Source organism: Neofelis nebulosa, chromosome 2, assembly GCF_028018385.1.
Source record: "Neofelis nebulosa isolate mNeoNeb1 chromosome 2, mNeoNeb1.pri, whole genome shotgun sequence".
Taxonomy (NCBI): Eukaryota; Metazoa; Chordata; class Mammalia; order Carnivora; family Felidae; genus Neofelis; species Neofelis nebulosa.
This window is the reverse complement of record NC_080783.1, coordinates 123121328-123142930: the sequence shown is the minus strand read 5'-3', so window position 1 is coordinate 123142930 and position 21603 is coordinate 123121328. Positions and strand designations below refer to the sequence as shown.

At 42.3% G+C, this 21603-nt stretch overlaps 1 protein-coding gene across 1 annotated transcript in view; it reads right to left on the bottom strand.

Annotated features, from left to right (window-relative positions):
* CASQ2 (calsequestrin 2) overlaps positions 1–21603 on the bottom strand; it is a 64988-nt gene that overhangs the window by 28832 nt on the left and 14553 nt on the right. The window contains exons 2-5 of the mRNA XM_058716105.1: positions 12298–12382; positions 9459–9559; positions 7968–8079; positions 2329–2402 (exon numbers count right to left, since the gene is read on the bottom strand). Coding sequence (XP_058572088.1) covers positions 2329–2402; positions 7968–8079; positions 9459–9559; positions 12298–12382 — 372 coding nt within the window. The remainder of the gene's footprint in view (positions 1–2328; positions 2403–7967; positions 8080–9458; positions 9560–12297; positions 12383–21603) is intronic.

Here is a 21603-nt window from a genome sequence, read left to right as displayed (position 1 = left end):
TTAATTATAGCCTGACCTCACCTTCTTCATGGGCCACAGACACGAAGCCATATGGTTAGGCTGGGAGGCACGTCTGAAAACAAACACTACCCTGAACACAGTGTTGGGCCACCCTTCTCAGAACTGAGGCTTTGTTGCTTGGCCAAGCCCGTCTGCCTGGTTCTGTTCCCTCAGATGATTTCTTACCCAGGAGCGACGTCAGTCACTGCTGGCCTATCATAAATGAACATCAGTGATGTATTCAGTTTAGGCTTCCCTGTACGTCCCCTTCTCTCTAAAATTATCTTCCAACCTCCATTTTCCTGGGCTTAGATGGCTGCCTTTTATGCTCAGCAGGACTAACATTTGCTGAATGTTTACCATGTGCCAGACGCCAGCGAAGTGCTTCACGTGTATTGTTTCTTTCTCTGATGTACAGTAAGTAGTATATGGCATTGACTTTGAAGTCAGGCTGAGCTGAGGTTATATCAGGCTTGACTACTTACTCACTATGTGACCATGAGCAAATCACTTAATCTCTCGGTGCCTTGGTTTCATTCTGTGTTGACTGAGAATACTAATCCTCCCTTTATAGGCACGTTGAGATAATCGAAAACAGCTATGTAAAGCTCTCAGTACAAAGCCTGGCATGTAAAAAGTACTTAATAAGTGATAGTTACTCTTCTTCTTGGCATTCTTGCCCAAGATCTCTCTGGACTCTAATCCAACCAGTTACGGTACATTTTCTTCAAGTTTAGGTTACAAGACTCAGATTATAGACTCTCTTCTGGATCCTTTTTAATCCAGAATTTTTATCCATAGAGGTGGTTCAATATACACATATACAAAGATTGAATACGATCTATTTTGTCATACTCCTTCCCTGCTTCAGCACCTACAGTCTTCCTTACAGGCTTCCTCTTGTTCTTCACAGAATACTTGAACTTCTCATAGTATAAAGGTCCATCAGAACCCCTTCCCCCACTACCTTATTCCTCAGTAGGCCACTCTCTGCCTAACTTTTACTTGAATGTGATCAGGATTTAGTCTGTCCTAGATTTATTTGTTCTAGTAAATATGGTGATTTAGGGTTTTTAGTTGGTGTGTGTGTGTGCGTGTGTGTGTGTGTGTGAGAGAGAGAGAGAGAGAGAGAGAGAGAGAGAGATTGAGAGAGACAGAGAATCATATATGTGGAGGTGTGGATGTGAGTGTGAATGTGTGTATTGAGTATAGCTAGGTAAGTGTGGTGTGGATTTGAGTGTAAGTGTGTGTGAGGAGGTATGTGTTATATTTGTGTGTTGTGTGAGTGTGTGTGTTGTATGTGTCTTGTGTGTTGTGTGCTTATGTGTGTGGTGTGTTATGTATGTGTGTTGGGTTTGTTGTATGTGTTATATGTGTGGTGGGTGTTTTATATGTGTGTTACGTATGAGTTTTTGTGTTATGTGTGTCTGCTATGTGAGTGTGGGTGTGTGGGCATGCACTCTGAATCTCAAGGGCAGGTACAGGGTATTCTGCTTGAGTGTGTGGTACCAACGAAAGGGCAGGGGTTTGGGGCGTAGGCGGGGATCGCAGCACTACCATTAATTCACTGGAGACCTTGGTTATTACTGAATCTTTCTAATTCTGTTTTGTCATCTGGGACGTGGGACTTCTTACCTTTCAAAGTTGTTGAAATGATTAGAGATCTCATACAAATGCAATATTGCAAGTTGTACTCAACATATGGAAAGCCCTTGATAAATAGTAGCCATTGGAGTCAGAACTCCAACCACAGTAGACCCCAAATAAACTACCCATTGATTCGAAGTCCCTCACATAGGCCATTCTTTGGCTGATGAAAGCACTTGCCACATCCAGAAAAGAAATAACTGGATTATAGACAAGTACATCAAGGACTTCTCTTGGAGACGTAGGCAACTTACTGAAGCGTGCGAGGCTCCAAATGACCAGTGGTCCTCCCCATTCCATCCCATCCTAACTCAACAGAGCGGGGAGCATGCAACCCTGGGAAGGGGGAGAATCGCTCTAAAAACAAGGAAGCAGTGACCGGTGTCCTGGCACACTCCGCTGATGCATCTCCCACTCTTAGTGATCGAGGTGGCAAAGAGTGGTCCATCATTTTTCATGGACTGTTTTCAGAAATACTCTTCGATCCTCTGGATTTATCATCTTTGTACCCCTCTCCTATTCAAAAGTGATGTCCTGCCATACATCTAGCACTTCTGGAGAAAGTATTAATGGATGGAGGATGATTAATATTTCCAAAAGAAGAAAACAGTCCTGTAAAGTTCAAATTTTAATCCTACGTGCCTCCAAAAGTATTTAAATCGGGGTTTCACAGGTACTTACCCCTTTGTCGAACGTAGCAAAAAATTTGATGTAAGGTTGGAAGTGTTCAGCTGCCTCTTCAAAAGCCTTGTAATCTAAGAGGGAAAAGGATCAAAGAAAGAGACATTTTCAAGATGCACACTGCAGACATTTCTCTCTTTAAATAATGTCGAGAAAGTGGGGGGCCAATTAATCCTGACTGGATAATTATTCAGAAGATATTATTTAGATAGATAATGATTTAGTACTATTTAAACCCACAATTTCCCCCCAAGGTGTTTGAATTGACTGGTATTCACTTGAGCTAAAGAAGAACCCTTTACCACATTTTTATGTGTTTTTGGGAATTGGTAAATGGGAAGGAGAAAATGGAGGAAACTCAGAGAGGGAGGAAAATAGAATATTAGACTCTAAACCCAAGGGAAAAGTTCTTCCACTCTCAAACTCACCACTAGTTGTAAGTGTGCCCTCTAGAGAGAGTGCAGCTTACTATAAATGAGTGCTAAGAAGAAAATCCACCTTAGTATGTAAAGCAACCTCAATTAAAGATGACATCATGAAGGTACTTTAAACTTCTTAGCAGGAATACCCCTTTTGGTAAATCCTCATTTTTCTTTCCCTCTCATTAATGTTTTATTTTATTTTTGAGAGAGAAAGAGAGAGAGAGAGAGCGTGAACAGGGGAAGGGCAGTGAGAGAGGGAGACACAGAATCCAAAGCAGGCTCCAGGCTCCAAGCTGTCAGCATAGAGCCCGACGCGGGGCTCAAACCCACAGACTGTGAGATCATGACCTGAGCCGAAGTCGGACGCTTAACCGACTGAGGCACCCAGGCACCTCTCTTTCCCTCTTTTTAAGTTTTTGTTTTTATTCTGACCCCTTGGGAGGATGATTTAAAATTAATCAAGCCTATGCTTGACTCTGGTCCCAAACGTGAGTCCAAACTGGTCAAGAGAGGCACGAGACACATGAGGATGGCCATAGTGTGCCTTACTACATCGGGATAGCTACCTGGCAAATACACTGGTCTTTCAGCCTTAGAGGTGAAGGTGATGGTGATGGTAATGATGGTGGTGGTGGCTCTGCATAATGTCTATAATCCTGAAAAGTGGTCATCCTATGATTCATTCTTAGGATTAGCTTTCTCCCATTTTGTGGAATCCCCTGTCTCAATCATTAGAAGCATAGGCTTTGGCTAGGATTCTAGGAGCATGCAGACTTTTCTAATAGTCAATCAAAAACATTTCAAGAATAATACTGGCTCGGGGAACACCAAGATATAAGACAAAGCCACTGATCTCAAAGGCTCACAACCCAGAGAGGGTATGGATCCTTAGAGAATCACAGTGCAATGTGGTTGCTAGAATAGAGGTAAACACAATAAACACAGATGGGGGGGGGGGTTGAAAAATTTGCAAGAATGCCTGTACAGACTGATACACGTTCACACAAACCCACCCCCATAAAAGTAACTGGGTAGCTAGAAAATATATCCTATAGACTGATAGTTGGGGTAGAGCAGGGGGTGGAGGGAAAGAAGATGGGTGGGAGGTCTGGAGAATGCATAGAGAGAAGGTGGGAGAGAATGGAAGTGTTTAAGCTATACCGAAGTCATTTGTGTGTATCTAAAGCTGCAGTGGGCTCCATCAGAATCCTCCTTCCCTGACCCCTTTGTCCCTGATGAATCTCTCCCTACTTCCTTAACTTCTACCCTGAGGGAAAGAATGGCCTAAACCTGTGTCCAGAGAATTCCCTTCTTCCCCTAGGGAACCAGCCTATATCCCTTTTAAGATGAAGAACGTTAGATAGAGCAAGGCAAGTCCCCAGGGTGGTGCTTCAAACTGTGGCTGAACCTTTAACCTTGCCCAAACAGCAGCTGTCTTGCAGGGAACCTGGTCTAACTGCCTGCTCGGTCTCACCTCATGTGGTCCCAGGTATTTCCTGCCCTCATGTCCTGTTCTGATGCTGACCAGCTCCATCCTGGCTCCTTCAGTCTGACCCTCCAGTTTCCCCTTCTGGAATAGGCTCCTCAACATTCAGCCTTCAACCTCCAGCTTACTGCAGACTTACCTTAGCATTTCCTCACCTTTCTTCCCATCTCTCAGGGGTTTCTGTTCTGAGTATTGTACCACCCTCCCCCGCCCCTGCAAGCTCCAGATTTCCCCCAGTTTGGAATTCTTAACATCAGCTGAATTCCCCCCAGAGAGTTCCTGTCATGCTCTTTCAACATTAGCATCCATAGCTACATGTTAAAGCCAGATGTGAACCTTCGTGTCCAACTTCCTTGGTAGATGTAGCCCCCCAGTTCTTCCAGGTCCTTTCTAATTTGGTCCCAAATCACTTAGGACCCTCTTCTCCCAAGACCATTCCAGTCTAACTATGTGGGAAACCCCTCCAATTCTCCATTGTCCCTCCATCGTTCTTGCTCTATAGGATGGCTTGGGATCACTTGTAGAGCCAATGCTCTTGGTGCCATTAAAGTTCCCTGACCAATCACCCTCAAATTACAGCAGAAATACAGGACTGCTTCCCTTGGTGCCTTACCAACTCCTAGCTTCCCCATCCACGGACTCCATCCTCTTTTGCAGGGCAAGAAGAAACAGAGATGTGGATGCCTGATAGAACGTTGTGATGCTTTCAGTCAGTGTGTGGCAGCAACGGTGCGTCACAACAGCCTTGAGAGACATACATTTTCTTGTGGTGATAAACTTCCTACGTGCTTTCCACAACCATTCAAAATTCTACAGTAGTTAGTATTATATCTGAAAGTCATGGCCCCCTCTGTAAACTTCCTGCATTCTGGAACAATTATCTTCTGCCGAAGACGTCAGCAAGCATCACAGCTAAGACAGCCTTGGAGAGGCCACTCCCCTGACTTCCTCACTGGATCTTCTCAGGTGTTGTGATTGTGACCAAAGTCCACGTTTGTTCGTCATCAGTGATGTTTTTTGGTTTGTGACACTCTGTAAAATATTCCATTTTTTCGGTTTTGATTTAATATACTCTAATGTTTGTATTTTCTACTAACATCAATGGAATGAATGTATGATTGCTCTTTTTTACTGTGTTCATCATCATCATAATCAGTATTATTAACCTGGTCTGGTATCAGGTATTCCTAAAGATAAACCGTGTCAATTTAAAGATAAAAATTCAGCCTTACAAAGGAGATTGAAATGGCTCACTAGTGATTTTATTATTTGAATCTTCAGGGGGAAAAAAATGGTAAGGCCAGGAGAGCAATATCTGTGTATTCCTAAGGAAATCCTTCATCGTTATTTTCAAATATATAATATGGAAAACTTTGAATTTGAAATCTATTCAGATTATCATAAGAATATTCCATTTATCGGTGAAAAAGAAAGTAATAGCCATGAGGGCTAAAAGAACGCTCACACCTTGGAAGGATAGTTTAGAGATTAGATTTCCTGAATTCTGTTCAGTGGTGAGAAAAGACCGCTCATCTATCAAAGACAAAGCAATGACCATTGTCCTATCATTTGCCACCATCCAAAGTCTCTTGTCAACTGTGACCATCAAGAATAGAAGAGATCATTTAAGCCCTTCACCGGGAATAGCATGTTGCTGTTTCAAAAGCTATCTCAAAAGTCTAAAAATATTTTATTTGAAGGATTTATGCAATGCAATATTTGATAACTTTTCTCTTCTTTTATTATTATTATTATTATTATTATTATTATTATTAGTGGTAACAGTAGTAGTATATAAAGAAAGCAAAAGAATGTTTTGTTTTGTTTTTCCACTAAGTCCAAATCCTTTCCAGTTTACTCCTATGGGCTGTATAAGCATTCCCACGTTTTGTGTGTGCCATGGCGTGAAAAAAGTGTGTAAGTCTTGAAAGTACAAAACAGTGTTTAAGTGTGTCAGCTATAAAGTCAGATTCCTAGGACTGACATCGTGGCTCTACAGTTTACTTACTAGCTGTGTGACAGTGAGTGACTTTAACCTTTTTGTTCCTTTCCTTTCCTCATCATTAAAATGCGGATAATACGGTAACCACCCTACAGGCTAGTCATGAGAAAGAAATGAAGGCATCTGTATGGAGTTCCTGGCATAGGCCTTGGCCCATGACGTGTGTTTATTAAAGGAAGCTGTTTTTGGGGCGCCTGGGTGGCTCAGTCGGCTAAGCGGCCGACTTCGGCTCAGGTCACGATCTCGCGGTCCGTGAGTTCGAGCCCCGGGTCCGCCTCTGTGCTGACAGCTCAGAGCTTGGAGCCTGTTTCAGATTCTGTGTCTCCCTCTCTCTGACCCTCCCCCATTCATGCTCTGTCTCTCTCTGTCTCAAAAATAAATAAACATTAAAAAAAATTTTTTTAAAAAGGAAGCTGTTTTTGTCAATTGGTTTAGTAGGGAGAATAGGAACCGGAAGATGTGCTCTTTATCCCAGTCTGGGCCTGGCCTCCCTCCTTACCTGCTATCCTGAGCTTAATGGAGGAGAGAGAAACAGAGGACAAAACAAACGGAGGGGTGGGGACAGAAAAGGAGAAAGTGAAATAGAAGGAAATTAAAGAGAAAGAAGAAGGGAGTAGGCAGAGCACCCCCACAGTAGTCAGCATCTAAAAGAAACAGAAAAATCGAAGTGAAATCACCCAAAGGACAGCTGGGCAAACCTCTTTGGCTAGCCACCTTCTGCAGGCATGCTGCTAAGGAGGGCGAGTGGAGAGGCTTTTACATAACACATGAGAAAACGGTTACGTTTGGTTACGGGAGAGGGAAAATAGGTGGGTTGTTGGTGCAAAGACCAAGGATGCCAGCTGGCAGACGGGTAACAGCTTTGCAAAGGATTTTCAAAATATTTTCAAAATATTTTGGACTTTCCAGAAACATCATAAGCAGCCCTCCTTTGCATGTCCCCCACGCACTAATGCTACCATGGTTATGCCCACTCCTTCTATCACTCTCCTTCTCTCCACGGCTGAGACTTCAAGAAAAGGATTACTTCATTGGGTCATGCTGCCAAAGCTGTTTGGAAAGAGGTACTCCAGTAGTAGCCTTGCTGGTCCCTCCTCTTCCTGATTCCCACACTCTACCCTCTCACCCCCGTATGGGTGGTGGTAGCGCTATGAGGCATTCCTGTGCCCGCCCAAAACCTGACCACAAAGCGTTCAAAGGGATTATACCCAAGGGTGAAGCTGTGCTGTTGCAGGGAGCCTTGGTGGTCAGCTGTGGGGTTGGCCAGCAATTTTCCACACTGTGTGGCAGCTGCAAAGCCCCGCCTACTCAAATTTTCCTCTAATCCTGTCCAAGTGACTGAGAAGCTCTCCAACCGGTGACCACAGGAGGGGCTAACATCAGGGAGAGAGAGCCCGCTATTTACTTATCTTAGGGGAGAGTCCCACTGGTAGGTGGCCAGGTGGAAAAAGGGGAGGGAGACTTTTCTCTCTTCTGTAAAGCACTCACCTCCCCGCTTCAAGATCAGGGAACATGGCCCCAACCTTAATGCTCTTCCAGCATCCTTGCCTGTTTTGCATAATTCTTGGACATGGGTCCCACCCATGGCAGAGGGTGCAAGAAAGATTCTCCCTCCATCCCACCCAGCACAGGATATGCTGGTAGCCCATCTTCTTTATGGGCGACATGTAACATATCTGGTTGGGAACCTAGGCTTTAGACTCCCAGATGGGGCTGATAGACAACTTACACTCCGAGTCTTCACTCTTGAAAAAGCCAATGAGCTTGATGTGGTCCTCAATGCGTTCAAAGGCTTGGACTTCCAGTTTGCTGTTGATGATCTCCACGGGATCCTCAATTAGCTAGAATGCCACACACACACACGTGTATGAAATATGTTCCAACAAGAGAACTGTTCCTTCCTCAGTGGGGAAATCAGGCACACATGTAAGCTACTTTGGCAGGAAGCTGTGGACTGCATGCATCCCCAGTGAGCACAGCGGCAGCGCCTTCTGAGGAATGGACTTAACTCAGGAGTAGGTCGACTGGGCAATTCTCTCTGTCTCCTCCTCTATTGAGTTTGGAATAGTCTGTGACTCAATTCTGGCCAATGGCTCTCGGGGTAGATTTGCTAAAAGCTTTGGGAAAGTTCTCCTTTCTTTTAAGGAGAACAAAGGAAGCCAGATCCTCCCCGCACCCCCCCCCCCTTACCTCCCATTGCATATGAATGAGATGTGAGTATCAGCTCCTGCCACTGGCTTTCTTGTAACCAACCTGAGAAGAGTCAGCTGGAGGACAAAACCAACACTCTGAAAAGCAGACTACCTGTGATTTGTCAATAAGTCTAAAATTTGCCCTCTCTCTGCCCTTCCATTTGTGCTTCTAGGTAGCTGAATTTGGTTTCCATTACGTGCATCTAAAAGCCTCCCCTTGGCTGACAGAGATGGGCCAGTGCTGGGTTGACCCAGAGTTTTCTGTTGCCTCCTTCACATTTTTAGGGCTTGTAGGTATGGGTCCATGAGAGAGCCGAGAGACTCTTGGGTGCTTTTTCGCAGGAGGTGGCCTTCAACTCTCTTTTGACTCACTCTTTCTGGGTTTTTGAGGCCGTGAGGAAAAGGCCACAGGCCACTGTGCACTAGCTGGTAGATAGGAAATCACCAGCATAGATGTCGTTTACCTGTACAGGTATCTGTTTGAAAGCATTCGACTTCACAGCTATTATTGAAAGTGTGAGTTTGTTTATGGATAACATATTTTTATAATGTCTGTTCCTCTATCTGCCTGAGCATATGGATCTATAGTGTCGTGCTTCTGTGGCTGAGAGGGAGTATGATATCGGGGGCTCATTAGTCCTGCCACCGTCAGCTGATTGTTATTCTATCTCTAAGTGATTACCCATCTCTCTTTCCCACTCTGTCCAGAAGCCCTGGAGCAAAGCCAAGGGGGCGTCAGGGGCTCCTGGTGTATAACTGCTAAGAAAACTAATGTGTTGCCTACACGATCCCGATTAGTGACCCTCTGGTCACTAATAAAACAGTTTCTAAGGTAACTTAAGGGCGAGCTTCCCAGTAGAAAATAGCACTGTGAAGTAGGTACTCCCAGGTTTTTTGTGAAGCATGAGGAATCTGTCTTAGACCAGGACAGATTATCCAGCTACTCTGTTTTTACTTTGGGGTTTTTACATCCCCCTGTAGTTAAACCCAAACAGCTCCAAGCAGGGCCACTGTGCATAAATGCTTACATCCAGGAGAAACTCCACCAGGACGTCAGCTGCAAATTCGCCATCAAACTCAATTGTGCGATCGCCCTTAAGAACATACAGACTTCCTTCTTCGTCAAAACCTGGAAGAAACAAAGAGTCCCCAAGACAAGGTCATCCTGATGCAAGAAAAATCATCCCCCGGGCTGAAGTCTGGCTCAAGATCTATGGAGCTAGCATTAACCTCAGGATCAGTTCCCCTTGAAACCACCCCTGTAAAGGACACCCTAAGTACACATTTAAATTGAAATAGTCAAGAACCAATGGCCCCACCTGGACTTTAACTTGATAGAAAAATCTATTCTCTACCCTACCACTGCTTTCATTTTCCAAATATGCTGCCTACCTCATTCTCCCGATAAAATGTTTCAGTGCCCACTTGACTCCTTTTAGCCGGGCATTCCAGTCTCTCCATGACCTAGTGCCAATCCTACCCTTCACATTCTCCCTTGGGTAGACCCGCTCCCTTTGTGTGCTTCCCTCCTTCTTGCCCTCATGCTGATGTGAAAGAGTGTGTAAAGGAAAAGTCACAGAGTGTGGTTCTTTACACAGATGTTCTCCTGGTTCCTCAAATTTGGAGTGACCTCCAACCCTGCTCTCATCCTGGTCAGTTCCTTTGGATCTCGGCTTAGGACTCATCTTTCCCAAGAAGGCCACTCCAATCTCTCTCACCACCATTACTCTTCTCTCAGCTTCATTTACAGGTACTCACTGGAACAGTAAGGTCTCCAAAGGCAGGACCACTGTCACCTTGGTGTCCCCAGAAGCTTGCACAGAGCCTGGACACATCAGGCACCCCATAAATGTCCGTGGCCAGAATGAGCGGCTTGCTTTTCTATCGTGGCTGAATTCTGCACATCTTTTCCCAGTTAGCTGATAATGCTGCAAGGGAAAGTTCTGCCTCTTTTCTGCCCTCCATTGCTGCTGGCGTAATGCTATGCACTTTAACAAATGTTCGCTGGAAAACTATGTTTCCCTCCAGGAATGCTAAATAACTCAGGCTGCCATTTAGTCCAACGGCATGGCATCCTTAATTCCTTAGACTAATTGTTTTCAAACTCTCTATTAGCTGGAGAATGCTTTCTCCAAAGGAACTCTCCTGTAGAGCCTCTAGAGAAGAGGAGGCTGGCCCACTGCCTGCTGTGTCCCAGGGCACATCTGAAAAACCCCAGACACATTCTGGAGCACCATTTGTAAATCTAAAGGGTCAAGGTGTCAAGTATCCTTGAGGCCAGCAATGACCAACAACAACAGGTAACTTGGGAACATCAGCCAGTGTCCTGATGTTGGAGTTTTCTCTGAGTGAAACCAGTTAGGAGACTTTTGTAGTAGTTCAGGGAAAGCCTGACGGAGACCAAACTCAGGCAAATGGAAGGAAGGATAACGAAGAAAGATCAGGTTCACAAAATATCACTGTCCTGTAAACTCTGAGAGCCAAACAGTCCAAAAGAATCTGCTCCAATTCCTCCAGGCTGAATGTAGAGAAAAGTTCATTTAGATTTTTCAAGCTCTGTCCACTTGAGAATACCCACTGGTCCACTCTTATAAAAGCTTGTCCAGCATTTCCCTCCTACCGCCCTAAATTCTTAGATCACTGGAACACTAGTATTTTCCTCTAACTAAATTTACTGGAAATTCTCTCAAATTCAACTTTCCATGAAAGCAATGGGAAAGAAGACTGGGGTAGCAATAGAATCTGGGGGCAGAGAAAAAAGTCATTAAATTGCTTTTGACTAGGGAAGCAGTTTAACATACTCTGTTCCCCCGACCAAAGGGGGAAAATATTCCTTAATTTATCCCCAGGGAAAGAGATACCCCAGACATTCTTAATAATTTGCTATCGTTTTATAACCATGAGTTCTTCCTTGTGTCTAACCTAAATACAATCTCATAAAATTTAAATCTTAAAAAAAAAAAAAGCTCGTCTTCTTGAAAATAAAATAGAGAACAGTTGTTTGTAATGCTCTAAGATAATGAACCTTCGTGTACCTGAAGCCACTAATCTTTTCCCCCCTGCGTTTACTACCCCAAATCCAATTAACCTTTCTTCAAAGGTCCTGTTTTATAAGCTCCTGCTATATTTAAATAGCCATTCTTCGCTGGTCATGCAGAAAAGGCAAAATGGGCAGTACATGTGTGTGGGTGTTGGGAAACCAGAGGAGCTACCCATATTGTCTCTCCTTGGGATTAGGGGTGTGAGCGTCTTAAAGTGCACTTGAACTTGAGCGTGACATATTGACACAAGAGATCACAACACGCACCGTGTGGTCACTTAACCATGCTGCGTCTAAATCCTCCCTCTCGCCCTTAATGATAATGCCCAGCTGGGGTTTAGCTTTACATTTAGAAACCACTGGGACCCCAGGGTCACTACTATTAACGTTATCTTGTGTTGGCTGCTTCAGCCAAGAGATAAGGAAATAATAGATGATGGAAGAAGAGATTTGCTCTCTTCCAGAGAGATAACCATGGCAGTGAGATGAAGAGGCTAGGCTTTTAGCCTGTTCTAGGAGCTGAAAAAGAAAGGTTTGACTTCTTTGATGTCAATTTCTATGGTGATACAAAGATAGATTTGATGATTCATGTGAAATCATTCAATTCAAGATATATTTGATGATTCATGTGAAATCATTCAATTCAATTCAATTCATTCACTACTTTCATGAAACTCATCCCCAACCCAAGACTAAGGTGTGCAGAATTGTTTTGTATTCATTGAAAAATAGTCCAGTTACCATGCAAGAAGAAATGAAACTGTACTTTTTTTTTTTTGCAAGACACATTTGTTTCTTCCTGGTATGCCTAAAGAAGTCCCACTTACCCAGTTTCTTGGCAAGCTTGGCTTCTTTCTTGGCATCCACCATCACAAAGCCTATATCTTTATGTTCCAGGACCTGGGCCACAAGCTGAAGGGAAAGACAAGGCAGACAGTAAGGGGACCAAGGGCAGAAAGATGGTACAATATGTTACGGGATAATATTCTGACATAACGACAAGAAGATTGTCCTCCATACGTCCTGTTACTCTGACAATTCAAGCAGCAACAAAGAGATTCCATGCCATACCCCCAGGAGAAGGATGGTTTAGCAGAATGCTGAGAACTTAGGAGAAAAAATATGAGGACCAGACCTAAGATATAGGATTTGGAAGTACATCCACTGTCTCACACCCTCCTCTGCCCTTGAGGTAGATCAAGTTTGAACTGAGAGAAAGAAAAATCAAAAAGGAAGCAAGGAGTATTTGGACAGCTGCAGGTACATGACAATGGGCCCAGAGCCCTTCCCTTGCCACCAACCAAACATGGAGTCAGGTGGGGACACAAGATATCACAAGGTACACTTTGTGGTCACTTAACCATGCCTCATCTAAATCCTCCCTCTGATCCCTGAAAAAGCTGAGGAACCTTAAAATGAAGGAGACCTGTATCCCCAATACTCAAGCATGGTCCTTGGGTTCCTTCAGCCCCTGGGCTTGTGGAATTGAAATGCCCACCGGGTGTATCTGGCCAATAGACCCAAGACGGCTTCTGATGCTTTCCCACAGCCCACTGAGAAAAAGAACCAGTAGAGGACCAGAATGGAACCATCAGCCCCAAAAGTGAAAAGGGTGCAGCAGGGTCCTAGGTGGACAGATGGCTGGACACCAGCACAGGACTGGCATCACGTGAATCTTCCTGAAACTCAGATTTAAGGAAGCAGGGAAACCCTCAACTGACAGAAATCTATGTCCTGCCATCTGGTGAATGGAAGCTTAAATAGAAACAGTGAAGGAGATACTAGAGAGATCATGAAACATTAATGTCACTTTTCTTTAAATTAAAAAAAATGTTTATGTATTTATTTTGAGACAGAGAGTGAGAGCCAGAAGGGGGCAGGGAAAGGGGGAGAGAGAGAATCCCAAGCAGACTCCATGCTGTCAGCACAGAGCCCCACATGGGGCTCGATCTCACGAACCGTGAGATCATGACTTGAGCCACAATCAACAACCGGATGCTCAGGGACGCCTGGGTGGCTCAGTAGGTTGAATGTCTGACTTCGGGTCAGGTCATGATCTCACGGGTTCGTGAGTTCTAGCCCCGCATCCGGCTCTGGAGCCTGCTTCCGATTTGGGTCTCCCTCTCTTTGTCCCTCCCCGCCTCGTGGTCTGTCTCTTTCTCTCAAAAATAAATAAATGTTTAAAAAAAAATTAAAAAAAAAAAAAAAGAACCGGATGCTCAACCAGCTGAGCCACCCAGACACCCCTTTCTTTAAACTTTTTAAAAAAGGTAATTATAGATTAATGTGCAATTCTAAGAAATGATACAGAGATCCCTTGCACATTTTACCCAGGTTCCCCCAAAGTAACATCTTGCAAAATGATAGTGCAATATCACAAACTAGACATTGGCTTTAATGTAGTCAAGATACAGAACATTTCCATAACCACAAGGACCCCTCATGTTACCCCTTTAGAGTCACATCCTCTTTCTCCCAAATTCATCCCCTCCCTAAAAAGATTTCTACAACCTTTTCATTTGAAGAATGTTACCTAAGTTCAATCACATAGTATGTAGCCTTTTGGGAGTAGTTTCTTAAACTCATCCTATTTCTCTGGAGATTCATCCAGATGCTTATGTATATCAAAAGGTCATTTGTTTTTTATGTGCTGAGTAGTATTTACATGGTATAGAAGTACCACAGTTGGTCAATTATTCATCCATTGAAGGACATCTGGGTTGTTTAAAGTTTGGGGCTATAATGAATAAAGTTGCTATAAACATTAACGTACAGGCTTTTTGTGAAGATTGATTTTCATTACTCTGGGATATATGCTCAGGAGTGTGGTTTCTGGGTATAGCAACTGCATGCTTAATGTTTAAAGAAACTGCCCAAGTGTCTTCCTGAGTAGCTATACCACATGACACTCCCACCAGCAACGCAGTGATGAGCTGTCTCATTCTTCCACCTCCTTGCCAGAATTTGGAGTTGTCACTATTTTTAATTTTAGCCATTTTTACAGACGTGTAGTGATATTTCGTTATGGCTTTAATTTGCATTTCCCTGATGTCTAATGAGGCTGAACATTTTTTTCATGTGCTTATTTGGCATCTATATGTCTTTCTCCATGAAATCCTTATTCATGTCTCTGCTTATTTACTAAACAGGTTGTTTTTGATTGTTGAGTTTTGAGAGCTCTTTTAATATTAGTCCTTTTTCAGAGATGTGGTTTACAAACATTTCTCCCACTCTGTAGCTTATCTTTTTATCCTGTTAATAGGGTCCTTCACAGAAGAAAACATTTCAATTTTGATGAAGTCCAATTTATCGGTTTCTCCATTTATGGATTGTGCCTTTGGTGTTAACTCTAAGAACTCTTTGTCTAGCCCTATATCCTGACATTTTCTCCTAATTCCTTTTCTAAACATTTTATAGTTTTAATTTTACTTTTGGGTTCATGAACCATTCTGAGCTACATTTCAGTAACGTGTGAGATTTATCTTGTTCTTTTTTGTTTTTTGGCCAGCACCATTGTTGAAAAGGCCATCTCTCCCCCATTGAATTGCTTTTACACCTTTGTCACAGATCATTTGACACAATTATGTGGATCTATTGCTGTTTTCTCTCATATGTCTGTCAATATCACATGGCCTTGATTACGGTAACTATATAATAGCTCCTGAAGGTGAGTAGACTGCCTCTTCCCACATGATTCTTCTTTTTCAAAATTGTTTTAGCTAGTTTAGTTCCTTTTCATTTCCATATAAACTTTAGAATAATCTTGTATCTAATTATAAAAAAAATATTTCTAGGATTTTCATAGGAATTACATTGAACCTTTTTTTTTTTTTAATGTTTATTTTTGAGAGAGAGACAGAGCATGAGCAGGAGAAGGACAGAGAGAGAGAGGGAGGCACAGAATCTGAGGCAGGCTCTAGGCTCTAAGCTGTCAGCACAGAGCCTCACATAGGGCTCAAACTCACAAACCGCAAGATCATGACGTGAGCTGAAGTCAGATGCTTAACCAATTGAGCTATCCAGGTGCCCCTGCACTGAATCTTTAAATCTGTGTATTAACATGGGAAGAAGTGACATATTTACTATGTTGTCCTCCAACTCAGGAGTATGGTATGCCTCTCCATTTATTTAGCTCTGCTTTGGCTTCTCTCATCTGCATTGTGTAATCTTTAGCACACAAGATGTATGCGTGTCTTGTTAGATTTATACCTAATTAGTTAAATGTTTTGAGTGATTATTAATAGCATTTTAAATTTTGGTGGTCATGTGCTTATTGATGGTAAATAGGTATATAATTGCTTTTTCTATGTTTATCTTGTATCTTGCAACCCTGCTGAATTATGATTAATGCTAAGAGGTTTTTGTTTTGTTCTTTGCAGATTCTTTTGGATTTTTCTATGTAGACAATCATGTCATTCACAAAGAGGGACAATTTTTTCCCCATATCTGTATGCCTTTCTTTTTTTGGGTTTCCTTATGGCACTGACAAGAGCTTCCAGCATTATGTTCAATTAAAGTGGCAACAGCAGACATCTATGCCTTGTTCTCAGTCTTAGGACTTGGTCTACTTTTCCTTTCCGTTCTATCAGTTTTTGCTGCACACATTTTGCAGTTCTGCCCCTTTGTGCACATCCCTTTAGTATTTCCTGTTTTCTCTGTGGAGTGATCCTGGATCTATTTGGCTCTGCAGTTTGTGCTATAAATCCCTCTACTTCTTCTTCTGTGGTTGCTTCTCTCATTTTCTCTTCATTCCTACATCTGCCTTCATTTTTCCCGGCATCTCTGTCTTTTCCCTTGGATTTCCTTTCCTCTTATAACTTCTTTGAGGGCTTTCTTTGCCTCTTCACTCTTCCTTGCCATTTTCTTTCTTTCTCTCCTGCTACTTCTGTTCCTTTAAAGCTAAGGATATTGGTGGGAAGCACAGAAGCTGCTCTGTGGAGTGTCCCTGGTGACCACGGGTGGAGGGGCAGACAACAAATAGCACCACCTGCCCCTAGGGCAGTTTTCTCTCCTTTCTTGGATTTTGGCTGAGAATAGGGAAAGCAGGCTTTGGATGAAAGACATCATTATCGGTGTTTATGTTATGACTCATCTTGAGCTTTCCTGCAATACTTAAACAGGCTAATATTTCTGGAAAGTCACTTGCTTTAGCCTATTGCATTCAATTCATTAGACAAGGTCGTTTTTGAAAGAGTTTTCTGGTTTTCATTATAAGCCACTCCGTCCTGCTTAGTGCTATCAAAATGTTGATTTAAATGCCCCCTTGTCTATCATGCAAAGTTAATAATGATACTATTAAGTTTCCCTACTCCTACCGCAGGAGCCGTTAGCAGTGGCTCTTAAAGTATAGCATGCATTTAAATCACCAGTTAAAATGGGGCTTCCTGAACCTCAGCACCAGAAAGTAGAGAACAGAGCTGGGTGGGGCTCAGAAACTTACATTTTTACAAGCCACACTACCACATCTCATGATTCTGACACAGCAGATTTCACACTACACTCTAGAAAGCACTGCTATAAATGATTGTCAGTTGATCCAAAAGTGATACGGTGTAATTTTTTTCACCTGTGACCCTCAGACCCACGCGTGGCTCTGTTGACCCCTCTACCTCAGGCATAGGAGAGACATATGAATAATAGTAAGAATATAAGACATTAACTATGAGAATGAAACAGAAGTTTTAACTGACCTCTCCTACGTATATGCCACCATGTTTTGTTGGGTTTTAGGCCGATGCAAAAACCCAGGCATGAAAAGCATGGCCTCCAATTACTTTATTGATATTTATATGTGACTTTTGAACCTATATGAGCGAGAGGTGCTATCTCAGATAAGCTGAGTTCTGTTTCTTGGGTTTCCTGTTTAACTAAGCATAGCCGGTCACTGTCCTAGGATCAGATGGATGGACAGAGCCGGCACTCACAGATGGGCCAGAAACCCGTGCTAGCTGAGACCTGCCCACCTCCTCCTTGGCACAGTCCCGGCAGTGTCTGTCACTCTCGCCTCCCACCCTGATTAGGCCCAAAGCCTGCCCACTTGAGCTCTGTCATCGCTCCCATCAACTCTCGCAAGCACCCCTCATGGGCTGAGCCAAGGGTGGCCGGGGCTGGCAGCAACCCAAGAGAGAGCAGTGAAACTGGGTTGGGGGAGAACGTCTGTGGTGAAAGTCCGGGCCCCCCCGGGCTGAGTCCTGACATGACCCAGTCCCCCCAGGACCGAGAATCCCTGCCAGGCTGATGGGGGCTGGCCGGACATCGTTTGCCTCTCGCACTTGGCAACATCTTGCGTCGCCCTTGCTCTGATCCTAAATCTCCAGCTCATATGTTCCTTTCCCCACTCTCCCGCAGCCCAGCTCACTGCGCTCTCTCAGCTGCTGCCAGCCTTGGCGCCCTGGCTGTAAAGCCAGCTCCAGGCTCATCTTTCACTCCAGCCTCCTTTCTGTGAATTCCAATAGCCCATGGCAGGGGCGTGGCTCTCTGACACTTATTTTGCAGTCAGAGTCATGTCTAAGTCTCTTCTGTTTTGTCCATCTCTCCTCCCTAAGGGGAAGGACCCCATTTTGTGCCTTGGGTCTCTCATCTAGCTCCTTAGAGATACTCGGCATGCTTTGGATGAATGGATGGATGGGCCCATGCACTTCATAAGTTCAAGGGACTTCTGAGCCAAAGTGGGAAGAGGCAATTGTCACTAATTACAGTGATTAAGAGTTACAAACATGAGGAAGAGAAAAAAATAGAGTCAATATGTCTCCTAAATTCCAAGAAAACTGGAATACTCTCATCCCATCTGACTGCAATTTTCTCCTGTTGACTTATCATCTTTCCCCTGCTGGTTTTGTTAGTTTGGTTGGTTGGTTACTTCTCTGTCGTCTGTCCTAGAGACTGGGGTCATCTCTTATTGGTTGGCATATGCAGTCCTGGGCACTGGTGCAATGCTTATTCTTTCCAGAAACATTAGGATTTGCTTTGACCACAGATGATTCTATTTTTTTTAATTTAATTTTATTATTTTTTTATTTTTTTTAAGTTGGTTTCACACCCAGCACAGAGCCCAACACGGGGCCAAACTCATGACCCTGAGATCAAGACCTGAGCTGAGATCAAGAGTCAGACACTTAACTGACTGAACCGTACAGACACCCCAGATGATTCTTTTGAGTCCAAAACTAACTTCATAAAAAAAAAAAAAGTTGTACTAAATAATATGCACAATTCAGTGTAAATAAGCATATATGATAGTATACCCTTTCTATCTTTATATTGCATTATATAGATATTTATTACACCAGTGTTACCTCTGTATTGATGGAATCAAAGTAGATCTCATCTTTAAATGAATTAATGAGTCTCTTCTTTAAATAGTTTATCCCAGTCATTAAGAATACAGCACTTGGCATCAGCGACCTGGATTCCTGACTTGGCCCTACGTGCTGTGACTCTGCTATAAAATATGGATGATTACAGCCTATTTCACAAGGCTGTTGTAAAGATTACATGAGATAATGCATGCAAAGTTGTTGACACAGCTTTGGGCATGTGGTAAGTGCCAAATAAATGTTATATTTTGTTCTTAATATTATGACAGCTGGATAAGGTTCTGGACCTTGTGCCAATTCCAAAGGATCAAAGCCGAATGGACTGGAATGGAAAGAAAGCAAGAACTATGAATTGAGGACCTGCTATGATCAAGGTACGTGCTAAACAAAAGTGTGTAAGGCATGTTAGAGCATCAAGGACTGTGTGATTTCATTAAGGGAGAAGCTAATGAAAAATTACCTGGTAGGTACTAAAGAAAACAAGGGTTATGGAGACTTAGAGCTTGTGAGCAGGGAGGTCAAACCATGCAGAGCCTAGTGGGGGCTGTGATAAGCAGCGTGGATTTAACTTCCACACACTCAGAATGAACTCTCAAATCCCTAACGTGGCCAACAGGGCCCTGCCCAGTTTGGCCTGCCTGCCTCTCCAACCTCATTTGGGGCCACTCAGCCTCTTACTTAATACCCTCTTCTTCAATTCCTCAAAACGTCAAGCTGTCTCCTGCCTCAGGAGGTCTTTGTACAGGGTATCCTCGTTCAGCTGTGTCCCCACGCCCAAGGCTGGGCACCGGCCGCAGCTGTCTGCCAGAAATGCCTGGTTCTAGTCACACAAAGGCACGGAATGTGCCCCGCTTCCACGCCCCCACCCCTCTTCCAAGAAGAGCCTTTCCTTCATATTTCACCAACTCTTACTAACCTTTTTTTTTTTAATTCTTTTTTTTTAATTTTTTTTTTAATGTTTTATTTATTTTTGAGAGAGAGAGAGAGAGAGAGAGAGAGAGAGGCAGGGGCAGAGAGAGAGGGAGACACGGAATCCGAAGCAGGCTCCAGGCTCCAAGCTGTCAGCACAGAACCCTTATGCAGGGCTCAAACCCATGAACTGAGAGATTACAACCTGAGCTGAAGACGGACATTTAACCAACTGAGCCGCCGGGCACCCCTATCAACTTCTACTATCCTTGAAGTCTACACGTAAATGTCAGTTTCTCAAAAGGCACCCCCTGACCCCCAATCTGAATTGGGTGCCTTCTGTACTCTTGTCCAAGGAAGCCTGGGCTTCTCCTTCATACCTCTTTCTCAGTTCATAAGCATACCTCAACCTACACAATCATTTGTCTATACCTACTCATTTGATAGCCTGTCAGCTCTCTGTCCACTTCTGTTTTTCTCCCCATACTCTCCTCAGTATAGTACCTGACCAGAATGGATCTCAAAAAACATTAGTTCCCTGCTTTTGGTATGATCTCATCTAAATGTAGAATCCAAAAACAAAACTGAACTCATAGATACAGAGAACAGATGGGTGGTTGCCAGAGGTGGTGTGGCGGGGAGGGGGGTGGCTGAAATCAATGAAGGGGGTCAAAAGGTACAAATGTCCACTAATAAGACAAATAAGTCCTGGGGGTGTAATATAGAGCATAATGGGTATAGTTTTGTATATATATTATCCATATTTACATATATATTATATATGTTTATTTTATATATAATACTGTATTGTATATATATATATAATACTGTACTATATATATAAGTATATATATATATACTTAAGTATATATATATAATACTGTACTATATATATAAGTATATATATATATATATATATACTTAAGTATATATATATACATAAGCATATAAGTATATATATATACTTAAGTATATATATATACATAAGCATATAAGTATATATATATACTTAAGTATATATATATATACATAAGCATATAAGTATATATATATACTTAAGTATATATATATACATAAGCATATAAGTATATATATATACTTAAGTATATATATATACATAAGCATATAAGTATATATATATACTTAAGTATATATATATACTTAAGCATATAAGTATATATATATACTTAAGTATATATATATATATATACTTAAGTATATATATATATATACATATATATATATATACAATACTGTATTATATGTCTGAAAGTTGCTAAGAGAATAGATCTGAAAAGTTCTCACAAGGAAAAAATTAGCAACTATTTGTGGTGATGGATGTGTTAACTAAACTTACCACGGTGATCATTTCACAATATATACATGTATCAAACCATTATATTGTATACCTAAATCAAATACAATGTTATATGGCAGTTATATCTTAATAATAATTATTTCATTGAATATTTTCATAAAACAAAAATAAGATATACTGAAGTCATCTGGTTACATTAACTGATGGAAGTGATATATTACTGAATTCATCTGTAAAATGAAAATATGATAAACACTGCCATACTTTTAGCCTATCATTTAAATCCCAAATTCATAGGATATCACATTCAACTCCTGATTTTCAGGAAAATCTATTTATACAGCCAAAATCTGTTCTGAAAAGTAGAATAGTCACTGTCTTTTGTATCCGCACATTGAATATGTTACTATTTCACATCCATGTTGCACATGAAGTAACCTATAAATTGCAATTTTAAGGGACTCTGGCAGGTACCATCTGTACAATATGGTGCACAAATTTCTCAATTAAGCACTTTCCTATGGAAATTTCATAAGGAAATTTCTGACTTTCCTTGAAGTATCAGCAGAGCTGGAACTACGTCTCTACCT